Genomic DNA, 16,187 nt, shown 5'->3' on the forward strand with positions numbered 1-16,187 from the left:
CACCCTTGCATATCATTTCCATATGCACTCATATGTAGTCACAACCCCAGCGTACACTTTTTTGTATTCTGGTACATTCTCTTTCCATCACATCATAGCACCTTTTAAGTTGATGAGATTTCTTATTGTTTTTACCCTTAGTGGCCACATTTACGGCATGTGCGGCATAATTTACGAAGCCCTTCAGGTAACAAGCTTTTGGAGCAATTTCTTACTATTCCAAACCTTCTCTTACCCCATATCCCCTGTCACTGCCATCACCCTCAGCCTTATGAGAACATCTGCTACAGCCATGGCTCAGTGACTTCTGCCTTCCCAGTTCTGTCCATTCGCTGCAACTCCTCTTCCTCTTCATCCCCATGGAGATGCTGTCAGAAATGTGAGCGTTTCCCTGGGAGAGCAGGAAAGAAAGGATTGATAGGAAAGGGTATTAGCAAATCTGTAGGGGATGGTGGGTGGAAAAACTAGTAGGAAGGTGGGTGATCTGACAGGCAATTGATGGGCAGGAGTGTGGGATGTGTGAGTAGGTGGGAGAAAGCACGGGGGAATGAGCAGAAGATGGGTACAGGGAAGTCCTTTTACTGGAATTAGTAGTGCTTTTCACGCACAATTGGTCAGTGATGCTTTGTGGGTTATCTTCCATTTGCTGCCAGTAGAGGCAGATCCAGTTTCTCTGGGACCTAGATCTTGTAAAATTGGGGAGAGAGGAACCTCTTTAAAATTAGGCCTGAAAGTGACTATTTATTTAGAATGAGAAAATAAATCACAACAAATTAATGGAGACTTGGAGATTCAGATTCTTTCTTCTGTGATGTTTTAAGGCAACTTATCAGACATTCTTACATAGAAATACTCTGATTACTACCTGGCTTCCCCATCCCACCTGTTGATGCTTTACAGCTTCCAGCACTCTCAACTTTTAGCATTCTCAGGAGCTAGAGCAAGTTAAGGGTCCTGAGGCTTAATCTCCACTAACTTTACATGAATCCACTCTGGCTGTGAGCAAGGGAAATATGATGGAATTTAGTAACCTGGATAAAAACAAGATTCAGAGGGCCGTGATTTGGAGATTTTTTTAGCATTTCTGTTTTTATATTGCTTGGTTATAGTGTTCTCTCCTAGCATATAGAAATTTAAGTTTTTAAAAAGGGATAATTCAGAGATTTACTTTTAAAGAAGGTCTTTGTCCAGCATCTAGTTCATCCTCTAGGTAGTATGTATCTAACAATTTTTATTCTTCCAGTTACAGAATAAAAGAAAAATTTAAGTGAATAGTCCAATAAACCCATACATTATTAAACACATACGTCTACAAGGCATTGTGCTTGGTACAGTGGGAAGAGGCAGAGAAGCCTGCAACACCTTCTTGGCCCAAGGCTGATTATTTAATTTGAACAATATGACACCTCCTTTTGAAGACAATAAAACTAATGTGTAGGTCTTTTCAGCTTTTTACTACAATTTCATTTTAGTTTACAGGCTTGTTTGTATTTAGAAAATGGGCGAATTTTGTTGATAACAGAAAAGATGCTAATTTTTATCTGTAATACCTTCCTGGCCTTTCCTATGCTTTGGAGACTTGAACTTGCTCTACCAAAGGCACAACGACACCATGAAACCATTTGAGATTTGTATTCTATTTTGTGACCATTTTAAAAAAGTTTTAAAGTTATCTAACCATATATATCCATATGTAAAGTTTTCTAACCATATATAAAACTTAATAGGAAGTTTATTTAAATATTTAGGAGTCTATGGAACAATTAAATGAATTAAAGGAGACAACTGAGGTCAAGTGGCAAGACTTTTTTGGGGGGGGTATGGTGTCATCACTGTTCTGCATGCATATTATGTTCTTATTTCCATTGTACATTCCTTGGTCCTTGTCTTTCTGTTTAACCACTTTTCCCATATATGTATTTACAATCTCTGAGCTTCTCTGTTATTTCACCTACATTATTTGAGTAAACAGTGGGACAACAAATTTAGGATATGCTCTAAGTACAAGTAGTAAAACATACTAACTTAAAAACTTCATTTTCAAAGGAATTGTTTCTAGAGTAGTAAAACTGGAATATTCAATGTTATTGTTGTGACTTCAAGAATATATATTAAATGTTGGACAAAATGTGATGGAGATAATTAGTTTTCATATGTAGATTTCACCAAGGCAAATGTTGGACTGTCCATTTTAAAGGCAAGTAAACTTTAGATCCCATGAATGTCTGCTAACATCTCATGGGATAGCTGTTAACAGTAGGCACTGAAATATCTCACCTACCCTTCTTTCCGGTGCTCTTTTCCATCTTGCCTTCTTTTCTTTTCTTTCTTTTTTCATTTTTTTGGTGGCCTGTTGGGGGGTGGGGGAATGCCAGTGTATTCACCCCACCCTATTTCCTGACAGGCATCTGCAGCCAGGTGTAAATCTCTATGTGCAGGAAGATACAATATTCCCCTCCTAGACCCAATGAAGAGAAAAACTGAAAAACTGTGTCTGTATCAAAATCAGGGAAGAGCAATCGGTTGGGCGGGGCATGATCTCCCATGCAGAGCCGTTGTAATGAGACAGGCTTTCCCTGTGCAGTCCTGACAGTCTTGAAGGTGCCCAGGGAATTGCCAGGTGGGCAGTCAGCAGGGAAAGTCCACAGGCCAGAGCTGGATTACTGTCCTAGCAGTTATGCAGACTAAATGCAATCACTGAACCTTACTGCTGCAGGCACACTCTCTCTCTCAGGGAGACTGTCCTTCTCCATAGCAGTTAATTTGTCTTTACCTCTCAATTAGCTTTTTCACAGAGTGTTTGAGATGCTCAAGTCACTGAGATTCTCTTCTTGCATATGCTCCTGTCCCCTGGATTACCCACTGACATCTATGTTAGCTCGACTCACCATGAATATTATCAAGCATTAACTCATCATTTGAACATAGAAATGAATGCAGATTTTCTAGTAAGTGCAAATGAAGTGATGCATCTATTCCTACTTCAGATTCTACCTACAGCGTTGATAATGTTTTATGATAAAAAATGGATTTTTAAAAAAATGAAAATGTATTGCTCTAGGCAATAAACTTTTGCATAGGTTTTAGTTACTCAGAGTATCTATTCATATTAGGGGAAAAAACTACCTTCCCAGGCATATTTGATATATAAAAAAGAAACCGAATAGCATTAAAGACATATACTCTATTGAAAGATGAGAATATGATCTCTGAGGCTGAGAATTGGGGAAGTCTGATGATTTGGCTCATATTTAATCGTATAGTATTCTTTTCCCTAGTAAAATAGAATTGGGGGGATGTGGCTATGCTTTTCTCATCAAAAAAGCCCTTACTTTCCTTGAGAAGAAATATATTGAGCCCAGGAACTTTGAAAAACCTTTATTTACCAAAATCTGGTATATAATGCTCAGCTACTGACAGGACCCACATACCTGATATTGATATTTTAATCCCAATTAAATATAATTTTAGGCACAAAATTAATTTAGACAAAGTGAAAAATCTTTGTTCCACTTCTCCTTAAAATATTCTCATTTATAAAGGGCTTATTTTTTTTTCTTTTTCGCGGTACGCGGGCCTCTCACTGTTGCGGCCTCTCCCGTTGCAGAGCACAGGCTCCAGACGCGCAGGCTCAGCGGCCATGGCTCACGGGCCCAGCTGCTCCGCGGCATGTGGGATCTTCCCAGACTGGGGCACGAACCCGTGTCTCCTGCATCGGCAGGCAGACTCTCAACCACTGCGCCACCAGGGAAGCCCTATAACGGACTTATTGAAATTACTTGGGGACTTCCCTGGTGGCTCAGTGGTTAAGAATCCGCCTGCCGGGCTTCCCTGGTGGCGCAGTGGTTGAGAGTCCACCTGCCGATGCAGGGGACACGGGTTCGTGACCCGGTCCGGGAGGATCCTGCATGCCGCAGAACGGCTGGGCGCATGGGCCGTGGCCGCTGGGCCTGCGCGTCCGGAGCGTGTGCTCCGCAACGGGAGAGGCTGCAGCGGTGAGAGGCCCGTGTACTACAAAAAAAAAAAAAGAAAAAAGAATCCGCCTGCCAATGCAGGGGACAGGAGTTCGAGCCCTGGTCCAGGAAGATCCCACATACACAGAGCAACTAAGCCCGTGTGCCACAACTACTGAGCCTGCACTCATAGGGCCCGCGAGCCACAACTACTGAGCCTGTGTGCCACACCTACTGAAGCCCACGTGCCTAGAGCCCGTGCTCCGCAACAAGAGAAGCCACCGCAATGAGAAGCCCGCGCACCGCAACAAAGAGTAACCCCCGCTTGCCGCAACTAGGGAAGAGCCCGCGCACAGCAACGAAGACTCAACACAGCCAAAAAAAAAAAAAAAATTAATTAAAAATTAAAAAAAGAAAAAGAAATTACTTGGCTTAGAACATCAGGCAAACACATTTACCTTGCCACTATCTTCTATATAATTTTAAACATTTTCATGTAATGAATTTAGCGAGAATTGTAATTGGATACAAAGAGATTATTTTTTGCAGCATCATGCACCTTGTTTTAGAAATTTTACTTTGTCAGAAATGGGGTTGGGGAGAAGCCCTTTAAAAAAATTATGACAAAGCAGTGAAATGTGACTTTAAATGCTTAAAGAAAAAGAACACAGGCCCACTCCCAGGGTAACTGTGAAGCTGATGAGGGCATCTTGCAGACCTCTCCATCCTTGGCCCCCCGTGGCCTTTCCTCCATACCCAACTCCAACCCCCCAGTTCAGGCTGTCAGGTACCATCCTTACTTCAAGAAAAAGGCATACCATACTTTCTTTCAAGCTAAGACAGTATCAAACCTTTTTTTTTTCTTGGATCAAAGTTTTTCTTGGAATGCCCTATGTAAAGTAAATGAAAGTAAGATGTACCCCTTTTGAAGCCAGGTTGGTGGTTTTCCCCACAGACTCACTCATCAGGTTTGATCTCCCACTTTGGACCACAGCTCCCCACTCTCACTCCCCTATCCACCAGCCCTACCCCAGGCCCTCTGAGGAATTCCAGAAAGCCAAGATTGAAAATCCTAGCCTCAAAGATCAATAACCAATAAGGTCAAATATTATTTTCTCTCATAGAGCTGTGGTATTTCAATTGTGACAAAAGAGTATCCCTCCAACTGGAATTTCAGCTAGTATTGGCAAGTTGATGTGAGTGGTATTTTGGGGTCAGAGTCTTTTAGCCCACTCCTAAAATCCTACGCCATTGGCAGTCACCCACTTTATATCTTCTAAATGGTGGGCTGTGCTACAGTTTACAGAGGACATCTAAAATGTCTCTTTTAAAATAAATTATTTTCTTAAATATACCTTTTCTGGGCTTTAAAACAATGTTATTTGGTTTTTGATTCAGGTCCCACTTAGACTGGTGAAGTTTAACAGTGAAATAACGTGTCTTCACATAAGTGCATTTTTATTTCTTGGGACAAATGTACTGTCTCCTTACCTGTTAAGTACAGTTTAAAGATATCTCTGTTAGGCATTAAAACACATTTTCCTATATGCAGTATAAACATACTAATTCATTGTTAACTTTTCATTGCCTGAATCTCATAATTTTAATATTTGCTTTGTGATTATCTTCTTATCTGAATATTAAAATTAGACATGTTTACAATTTGATTTATAGTATATTATACATTTGAGAAGATATAGAAAATGTGGACATTCTATAAACTATCTCACAAGTCTGTAACAATAAAAAAAGTAATAGCACATTTATTTGATTTAATGTACATACAATGTTAGTTCACTTAGAGTGAATTTTCTATCTCTAAAGGTTACTTTGAGTTCTGATTGGATAGATTTTTTTCATGGCTAATTAGCTTCTCACATAAGAAAATATTCCATTTTAATTTTCATGTTCTTTGACTTAGGTAAAAAACTTCTATAAATTACTTTTCTATACCTTTAAAAATTTTCATATTAAGTTTCATATTGTAGGATCTCTAATCTTAGGTATGAGTAAATTTTGATGTTCGTAATTTAAAACATCGTAGGGCATTATGCTAAGTGAAATAAGTCAGACAGAGAAGGACGAATACTGTATGATATCACTTATATGTGGAGTCTAAGAAAGCCGACCTTGTAGAAACAGAGACTAGGATGGTAGGTACTAGGGGTTGAGGTGGGGCTGGAGGTGGGAATGGGGAGATATTGGTCCAAAGGTATGAACTTTCAGTCAGAGGATGAATAAGTTCCGGGGATACAATGCTGAAGACTGTGATTTAGTTACTAATATGTATTATTTACTTGAAAGTTTTAAAGAGGGTAGATCTTAAATGTTCTTACCACAAAAAGAAATGGTAATTATGTGATGTGATGGAGGTGTTAGCTAACCCTGGTAATCATTTAGAAATATGTAAGTGTATCAAATCAACACGTTGTGCACAAACCTACATGTTATATGATAGTTATATCTCAGTAAAGCTGGAAAAAAATCAGAGGACTTGATTTCTAAAGATCTCGCTGCCCCTTATGAGTAGATTTGCACTAGGCAAGTCACTTAACCTCTCTGAGACTCACCTGTAAAATCCAGTTGCTTTGAGTATTGAGTGATTTAAAGGTGTGCGCACTCTACACTATGAATCACTGTGCACGTGTGTAGTGGATGCCATGCCACACTACCTGGATTCCCTCTTCAGGACTGAGATAACCACCCCCCACCTCCAGCTGCCACACCTACATTCTTCTCGGACAGTTGCCCTTGGTGTGAAGTTGCTGCTTCTCCAAAGATTAGGCCCCCATCCTGAGGGCAATCTGCATCCAATATTTGATTGGTGGGCAGTGCAAAGCCATACTCCCTGGCCTCAATTCTGGACAACTCTGAGGGGCCATCCCAGGTCTAGAGCTCCCACCAGAGGCCTCTGTTGCAACTACATCACAGTTTACCTTCTCCCTCTGCCCACTCCTGTTTCCTCACTCCCCTCACCTGTGTTGTACCTGAGAACGCTCTGCAGGAAACTTCCTGCAGATAAATTTTGGTCTCAGAGTCTGTTTCCTGGGGACCCTAATCCAAGACAACATGTAAGTTAACCTTTTCCCAACTTATTTAATTATTTCACCTGAAGTATGCCAAATAGCTTTGTGAGGCTATTTTATATTCCTTTCCTTCACCAGACCTCTAGTAGTAAATCCTGTTACTGTACAGCCTCCCAACTTTTGGCAACACACTGCGGTGTCATTTTCCTATTATTGCCTCTTGACAGCATTGCCTCCTGAGGCATTTTGAAGCTTAGGTGTTTGGCCTTCCACTCACGCACAGAAGAGCTTCCTGGGTGGTCTGTCCAGCCGTTATAGAGAGTTTGGGAACCTGCTGCTCCCCGACAGCTAGCTCTTAACCAGACTTATAGCATTAAAGGCCGATAATGGCACTGAACTAGGCCTTATACAAGTCCTTAAATAGGTGTCATAAATGATGCCAGGCAAACTGGTCAAAGAACCACATCCTATTCAAGTCATCTTCCCCCCGCGTGGTTTACGTTTTGGTCACTGCCTCTATAAAATCTTCACAGTAAATACAGTTCTTTTGATAGTTTGTAAACATTTTTGTGCCTTCACAGAAACTACATATGAAGTTATACTTAGGTTGATTTATTTACATCCATAGATGCAGACATCACGGTCCAGAAATATTAGCCTAGCTACAAATTTTATTTCCCAACCCCACTAATGAACAAATTACTCTGGAATGAACGAAAGAAATTGACCATTTATAACCAAGTCCATTGTTAATACTCTGTTCTGAGCCACAGTCATTCACCCTTCGGATAACTTTTGCTCCCTGGAGTCTACTCTCCACCCAGCAGCCCCGATGCTCCTTTTAAGTCAGATCCTGTTACTGCTCAGTTCCAATCCCTCCAAGGATCCCCCATTTTGCTGCCCACCCCTTAACCCTCTGATTTCACGTTACTTACCCTTCTTCTCTCTCACTTTGCTCCCATCACACCAGCCTGCTTGTAGTTCCTGGAACATACTGGGCACGTTCCTGCCTTAGTTTCTTTGCTCTAGCCTCTCCCTCTGCCTCCAGTGCTCTTCTGCCAGCTATCTGCTTGGATAACTCTCTCACCTCCAAGTCTTTACTCAAATCTTTCCTCTCCTGAAAGCCTTTTCTGATCACCTGCTTCATATGGCGACCACCACCCATCCCACTCATTGATCCTAGGCCCTATATCCCTTCTCTGCTATATTTTTTCCTCTTTACATGGCACTTACCACCTTCTAACTTCCTCCAAGGTGCATTTACCATGATACCCATGTACCTAAGTTTCAAGGCCCCTTTCCTGCTTAGGCCCCTTCCAAAACCCGGGAGAGGCCCTAGCAACGTGTTCACATGGCCACATGTTTCTGTAAAATTTGCAAATATAATGTATTTTAACTACAATTGACTGAGCCCATTGTCTGTTTCCACTCCAACTTCCTCTCTGTCAAGTTTTCCCTTGCACCAGCTGGAGCTGAAGTGGTTGCAGGCATTTTTGAGGTCTGGCTAAGGGGAAGTTGAGTTGAGGATACATTTAGTTTGAGCATAGTGGGATGTAATTACTGGTTTGCAGTCATTTCCCTGTATCGTAGTTCAGTTAGGGCTAAGCCACCCTGGTATGGGAAGAGCTTCTAGGAAGATGGCTACTACCTGCTGGCCATAGAGTGTATTGCTTTTTGACTGTGGACTAGAGTGCCTGTCACCAAAAGTATATGGGTGGTGGAGGAAAAACATAGTGTGAAATTAACAAAGTCAAGTAACTTGTAGAAAATCCTTCCACATTTTACAGCTCATATTTTAAAGTACACTATCAAGCTTTTCCCAAAGTTGACATCAGTCCTAAAAATTTTTATGAAATGACCAACCAAGTTGTGTAGTTGAGAGAAATTTTTCTAATCAATAATAGAAATTTTTTGATTAACCATGCAAGAGGGAAGATGGAATTATATTCCTATTCTCCTTATAGAAAATGTTACAAGATTACCAAATGAAGAGGTGATTGAAGACAATTGAGCCAAAAAATGTGCATTGGATAGTAAATTAATGAAAATATTTTGTGACTTTTTCTGGATTTCGTAACATTTTTTACTATGTGTGAGCTTTTTAATATATGTAAATTGTTGTATTTTCTCATTTTAAATAAATATTTTGTATCTAGTTTTCCATTTGTAATTTTTCATTTTTTTTTGTTAAAGAAGGCCCACCAAGTTGTATAAACTTCAGACGTCACAGACCTGGATGTATCCTGACCTTGCTATATGATTTACTTACTTGTTCTGTCAGGAATCTTAGTTCACTGGTATATCTTAAGCGCTTGAGCAGTGGATGGCACATAGTAGGCACTCAATAAATATTTGTTGAATGAAGAATTGATTAACGACATTACAGTGAAACATTGGTGTTAACCTAATTTAATTCTGCTGAAGAAAAGTCATTGTTGACATGAAGGAAAGTAAAAAGACTGAAGTTCATGGGAAACTCCTCCTAGAAACTCTGTACTTTGTGTAACTAAGGGCATAGAAGTAAATTTCTATTTATAGGTATTTTTTTCAATAGTCTTTAGCTACAATGTTTTTGAAAGGATCTGGATCCCCCCCCCTTTTTTTTTTAGAGTCTATTGCATTACTCCTCAGCTAGGGACTCAAGACTAGCGTTTAGCTGGCTTTTTGTATCACCCTACTTCAACGGTGAGAATTTAGTTTTAGAACTATAAGGAGGTGACAGCATGCAGATAGCCACTAGGAAGCAGTTGGTTTTTCTTAAGCCAAGGATTAGAGAGCAGGAAAATAAAGGTAGACTATTTTTTATTTTCCTATATAAACTCTGTTTAGAGAGCTATCTTTGTTTAGACATTGGACAATAGAAATAAAAATACTTCTCATGCAAAGGAAAAAAAAATAGAATACTTAGATTAAAAAAAATGGTCATAGTGATACAGACCTTAAAAATAAGAGCTCAGCCTTAAGAAAAGCAGAATGTCATAGAATTTCGGCTTGGGGAATTTTTACTTTTGTAGAAATACAGAAAAAAAAAAACATTATATGAATGACTAGTGGAGGGCAGATTTCTTTCACTTAAACACCTAAACTTTTACTTAAACAATAAAGCACCTCTTTTTTCCTTATGCCCTCATAGGGCTTTTAGAGGCCAGAGCCTTTTTTTTTTTTCTTGAGAACACTCTTTTCTGGACATAGAAGGGAAGGCTTATTAACAGTAGTGAAGAAAGCAGTAAGCTAATGAAGGTCTTAGGTGTTGTCCAGGCCCTATTTGCTTTCTCAGTTTGACAGCACTCACACAGCTATTTTCTAGAATATAATTTGCTGCACTCCAGTTCCACATCTAGCAAGTCTTGACAAAGGAACATCAATAAGTTATCCAAACTGAGCCTTTGTCAACACTAACCTTGCAGAATGTGTTCCGCCTAGAATCGTGAACCTAATTGCTAAATGGCTCTGTTGTTTAAGAGGGCCCTGAAGAAATTGTTGGGATTGGGACAGTAAGCTTCTCCTCCCACATTATTTCCCATAGGTTTGTAGGCAACAGTTGGGTTTACAAAGTTCCTGGCTAAAGTAGAGAGATTTCTTGCTCAGAATTGTATCTTTTCTCAGAAAAGAGGTTTAAAAAATCCCCTTTAGCAAAAGATACTGTAGAGTGTGGAGCATCAATGCCCCAAGGCTGACAGCTGTACCATCTCCACTAGGCTGTCAGTACCATGAAAAGCACAGAGTGGAGAAAACCCCACCATTCTTAAACATTGTTACTCTTTTTTTAAACCTTTTTTTTTTTTTTTTTTTTTGCCTAAAGCCTGAGGAAGTGCTATTGAAGCACATTATTTCCTAAACCAGGTTAGGACTAATTAAGTAACTCTCAAACTGTCTCAAAAGTAAAACAGATGGTTTTCTTTCTTATATTTAAATAAAATATTCTCCCAAATTATCTTCTCTGGAGATAGCACTAGGAATAAATAAAATGGTTACTCTGATGTGATAGGTCTATCAGAAAGGGAAGAAAAGAACCTTTGAGAAAAAAATACAGTAAAAAGCAAGGATTTACGTTACTCATCAAGCCTCTATCGGCCTGCCTTCTTTCTTGCCTGGTGAATGACGCACCCCATGTGGGCCCTCAGCATGGTCAGAGGATGGTGTTCACTCTAGTGGAGGCTTCCTTTGGGACTGGTTTATTTGGATACCTTTGACCAGAACGTTAGCTAGCATTTTCTTTTTCCAGATGAGCATTGCATAATGCAATGTTCTGAATTTTATCTCTGTTCTCAGCAACTTGTTGCTTATATGCACTTAAAACGGATGGCTTTCATTGTACCTTTATGCAATACATTTGTCAGGTTGAATTTCCTTTCAGTGAGTCAAAAGATGAGCTGAACACTGATATATTTTAAATATAAATTAAACATTCCTTACATAATTGGTGGCTTTCTGTTCTTCAAAAAGAATGAAATGAGCTAGTTAATTGGTTGCTAGCTGACCTTTCCCTGACGCTTGCCCCATGTAAGCATTCGGTGTAGCCAGTGATTCCTCCTTTAGTGTCTGTGTTTCCTTCTATTTTAAGATTGTAGGGAATGACAGTCAGGTTAAGGACACTGAAACCAAAAGGAGAATCAAGGGACTTCCTTTATACTATTCTAGTCCTGTTGCTTTTCATTGCCAATTACTTGCATGTGCTCATACCGGCCGTCTTTGCTTTACACAGTTAACCATATGCGTGAGTTTCAGTCGGCATTGTACTGTGCAAAATCAGGACTGCTTGTGTTTGTATATGTGTTTATATGTATGTATATGTGCGCGTGTATTTATTTTTAATTTTGAATGTGCTTATCTTTCAGATATTTGAAAATGGTAAAGACACTGGAGAGATCTCTGTTTGTATCAGTGAAAAAGATCTGGGGCCCAATAGCCCAATTCAAACTGGCTATGTGATGGAAAGAGTGAGTTTACTGACTATTCGTTTATGACTGTGAGCACCTTCCAAGTTACTTGTAGTTAATTTAGACAATTACATTTTTAAAGTTGTTCAGAAAAGATGAATCGTTTGCTGATCTGTAAAGATTTATAGTTTCAAGCTTGACTCCTGGATTCCAGAGGTTCTCAGCTTTAGTATAGTATTAACTCCTGACCTCTTACTTAATAGCATCTTAATCTTCATTATGCTTTTATTTGAAAATCTGTCTACACTGGACTCTGGAATTGCCCTCTTGTTTACACATTGAAAAGAAGTGACATGATATCCAGTGGAGGGTGTGTTCTGCGTCTAGGGTATTTCCAAGCGCTAGACCCTGAGCAACTAACACACAGCCTTGGTCTTCTCCTTTGCTCGTTGTGAGCAAGTCCAGATGGTTTATCTTAGGCATTCTTACCTTTTCCTATTTTCCAGACAATTGGGATGTTTCTCAAGCAGAACCAATATGTTCAGGGTCTTTATTTTGGGTCTTTGTCTTGCATGAAAGGACACTGAATACCCTGTTGTTTACAAATTGGGGTTATTCGCCTGAGCGCACACCAATGTTTTGGGCTCTGTTGCTTGACCTTTGTTCAGAAACTTGCTCCATTTTTCCCCCCTTCAGTTCAGTACCCTCAGACTTACCTCTCCCTGGTGGTATCCATTACCTGGACTTCACAGTCAGTCACGAAAGCTGATCATCCGATCACTAGCTGAGCTCAGAAGAGATGGGAAGTGCTACCTTGATTGATTAGAGAGAGAATGATAAAGAGCCTTGGCTGGTTTTCTTTTACCATCACATCCCTGACTATACAAATCACCATGATACAAAAGGCTTCCTAGAATGCTCTACCTGTAAATTCCTCTTTTCCACATTAGAATATTGTCCTTTTTGGTTCATATAAAAAATTGAAGATGGAATTTATGTTAGATTACACAGGAAGATATTATTCTGTAGAAAGCTTTTGTTGGCTAATGGCACACTGAAATTGATCTGTGGTTTGCATCTATATGCAAGAAAATCGGGGGAAAACCTTTAACTAGGGGCATTATAAAGCTCTTTGGGAGAGCCCTTGTGACACCCAAAGACGACTGTTCCCTTGGTGCACACTTGTCTCAATCACTAGCCTAAGATGTTTCACACTCTTCTCAGGTCCCTGAACAAATTCTTATCCTATAAAGCCCTGGTGATGACAACTTTAAAGATAGATGGGTGAAGATTATCACTATTTTTGGTCACTATAGCCCAGCCCTCACCAATGACCTAGAGATGAAAGACATTGAGGCCTTACCTCCTGTAGGCTGTCGAATGCTCATCTTTGAACACCTAAAATGCAGTGTGTTGCCAAGTTGAGAAAATAGAGATTGCAATGCAACTCCTGTGAAAGTGAATTTGGTTAAGGGGTCAGGTGTTCACATCCCTTCTACCACACACTCCTGTTCTTTGTGTGCTTATTTCTCTCCTGGATCAGGCCTTAAATTTTTTATATCTTCTCCCTTTACAAAAAAGGAGATGCCTATAAAGCAAAATCACTGTGATTTAAAAAGTGATCAACATTACTTGTTTTCTGAAATAATAGCAAAGCCACAAAAAATAAGCTCAAGGGCTGAGACCACACATAAATAAATGTAGGGCTTTATAAATACAGTCCATGGATTTCAAAACTTTTTGTGGTTCCAGTGAAAAAACAAAACACAGATTTTTACTATTCTAACACGTTGCCTATTATATTCCTAAAGAGAATAGTAATCATTATTTTTAACTCAAAGGACTTGGCTATGCTGGATGAAAAGTATTAACTTTAATGAAAGGAAAGATGTATCATCATTTTCAGCCCTTCTGATGCTCAAGGCTAAAATATCTGGTCAGTGCAGAGCTGATGGAAACAACATAAAGCTGATGAAGTTGGAGATAAGATTATTTATACCTAATTAGGGCAAAGCCTAAGCCTTAGGCCTTCTATAGATATAGTTTCTGGTCATAGAAAATATTTTACTCTGTGAAGAGTTTACAGCCAATAGGTGAGGAAACTGGAGATATATGACAGGCTTACGCCTTTCCTTTTCTCTGGGCCTCGGCATTTAGCACGTCTCAATATACCTTCAATGGGAATTAATAGAAGGAGCAAAAAAGGCACCCTGAACAGCAGCTAGGCAAGAAAAGGCTACAACTGTATCCGCATCCCTGCCGAGATTACAGAGTAACAAGAAATTGAGAGACACAAGAACTGACAAGGCAGAGAAGAAAAGGAAGCCTGTGACAGAAGGCTGGGGGAAAAACAGAGTGATGGATAGTTGGGGCACAGAGCGGGAAAGAGCAGAGGCCTAAACACTCAAAGGTGACAGATAATGATGAAAAATATCTTTTAAAAGTCCATGTGCAACACGGTTCAGGCGGATTTACTTTTATTTGAAATATGCCTTCAGTTAGAAATATCTTGATAATTTAGAGATTCTAAGTATAAGATAGAAGCAAACACAGACAATGCTATTATTTAACATATTAAATGATAGCATTTCATACTTCACACTTCGATTACATCTTATTTAAAACTTGAAAACATCCACTATTGAAGCCGCTCGCAAGCTTCTGCAGAGCTCTTAATTAATACATCCAGGAAGAGTTCTTCTAAGTGAATTGGCTGGCATAAGCCGGAAAGTCATGTTTATTTTTGCAGTCCTGTCAGTGGTGGATTGTTCCACCATTGGTTACCCGAGGTTAGTCTCGGTGATGGGAGATTGCTGATTGTAAAACTTGAACATACTCTGGAAGGACCCAACAGAATGTGTAGCTCAGACAAGAAAAGCATAACCCTTATCAAAGAGGACCGGTACCGTGTGTAGAAGCTAAATGCTCTTTCTGTAAGACTGTCACATCTGCTTTCCGTCCCCGTGCCAAGGGGTCAGAGCTCAATCATGAGCCTGTGGCACCCCCTGCTGGTTAAAAGCCCATGCTCATTTTGTTACTTTACACCGAGCTAAACATTGCCATCATTTCACACTTCTTTTAACATTCTGTATGAATTTAATTATCATTTGTTTGGACTTCATCTGTTACAGAGTAGAGACAGTTTATCACAGGTGTTCACATTTTACGTTATTTCTTTTTCTTCTTCATTTCCACACCCCTCCCCACCACCAGTTACTTTTCAAGATTCATCGAAGACTTCAAGGTTCTTCCATCAACCCACCAGGCCTCAATTTTTCTTCAATCCGGCTTTTCGACGAGCACGGTCAAGAAATTAAGAATCCACTTTCGCTGAAGAATGAGCAAAAAATTTGGGTCTCGTATGGTAAAGCATACAGGTAGGAGCAAGGTGTTTATTCTCAATCTTTCTGGGACAAGCTAATTTAAAAGGAGAGTTGAGAAGCCAAGTAGCACCCTTTATAAAAAAAAATTATTTTGAATTCCAATAAAATTCCAGGGGCATTTTTTTTTTTGTGAGGCAGTATTGTTTGTGGGATATGACATCTCTCTCTCTCTGTCCCCCACCCCCCTGACTTTCTGTCTTAATGCCTTGTCATAGTTCTTGAAGTCTGCCTGTCAGCACAGCAAGTGGGATTTGTTCATGTCTGAGTAGTCACCTTAATGATAGCAGATGGAAACGCCACAGGGGCCCAAGCCCATCACACTGTCATTGTCGCACACTGCCCTGACCTGCTTCCACTCCTCTATTTTTTTGTCCCTTTTTAAAGGAGAAATGGATGGTAATTGAAAAGGATCTTAAGCAAGATTTATGAAGCTGTAGACAACATGATTCCCCACTATCTCTCTATGTTTTCACAAATAAAGTCTTAACCTTTTAAGCTCCAATGACAGGACAGCCAAAGATAAATTGGTAAAGCTTGTAAACCCTATCCTATCAAAGTTATGTTCCTCAAAAGCACCTTACATTATCCCACAATAATTGCTGGTTATTACTGAGCATTGTGTAAATTTTTGTAGATTGGTAAATTCCTGCATAAAATTATCTGTGTTCCCAAGAAAAGAAAAAGGCTTCAGTCTACAGGCACTGATGAGCCTGGCTGTTGTGTGGAATATCTTGGAAATTTATGCATATTTTGACAGGACACATCCAGATGAACTCTGAAGCTGCTTGTCAGGAAACTTAAACACACTTTTCTGTCTACTTTTAATCTTTTTGTTTTGTTTCGTTTTTAGCTCTTTATCTGTAGAACAGAATAGGGGAAATATTGCTTGTAGAATATAATTGATTATACACTAATTTTAACAAAAATAGCATAGACAGAACTAGG

At 39.6% G+C, this 16,187-nt stretch overlaps 1 protein-coding gene across 1 annotated transcript in view; it reads left to right on the forward strand.

The window, feature by feature from the left end:
- LOC111179752 (doublecortin domain-containing protein 1) overlaps positions 1 to 16,187 on the forward strand; it is a 224,465-nt gene that overhangs the window by 14,387 nt on the left and 193,891 nt on the right. The window contains exons 4-5 of the mRNA XM_089915854.1: positions 11,818 to 11,919; positions 15,073 to 15,236. Of these exons, the coding sequence (XP_089771980.1) occupies positions 11,818 to 11,919; positions 15,073 to 15,236 (266 nt within the window). The remainder of the gene's footprint in view (positions 1 to 11,817; positions 11,920 to 15,072; positions 15,237 to 16,187) is intronic.

Source organism: Delphinapterus leucas, chromosome 7, assembly GCF_059928025.1.
Source record: "Delphinapterus leucas isolate spDelLeu-1000000601 "Yukka" chromosome 7, BTC_Dleu_Yukka2, whole genome shotgun sequence".
Lineage (NCBI taxonomy): Eukaryota > Metazoa > Chordata > Mammalia > Artiodactyla > Monodontidae > Delphinapterus > Delphinapterus leucas.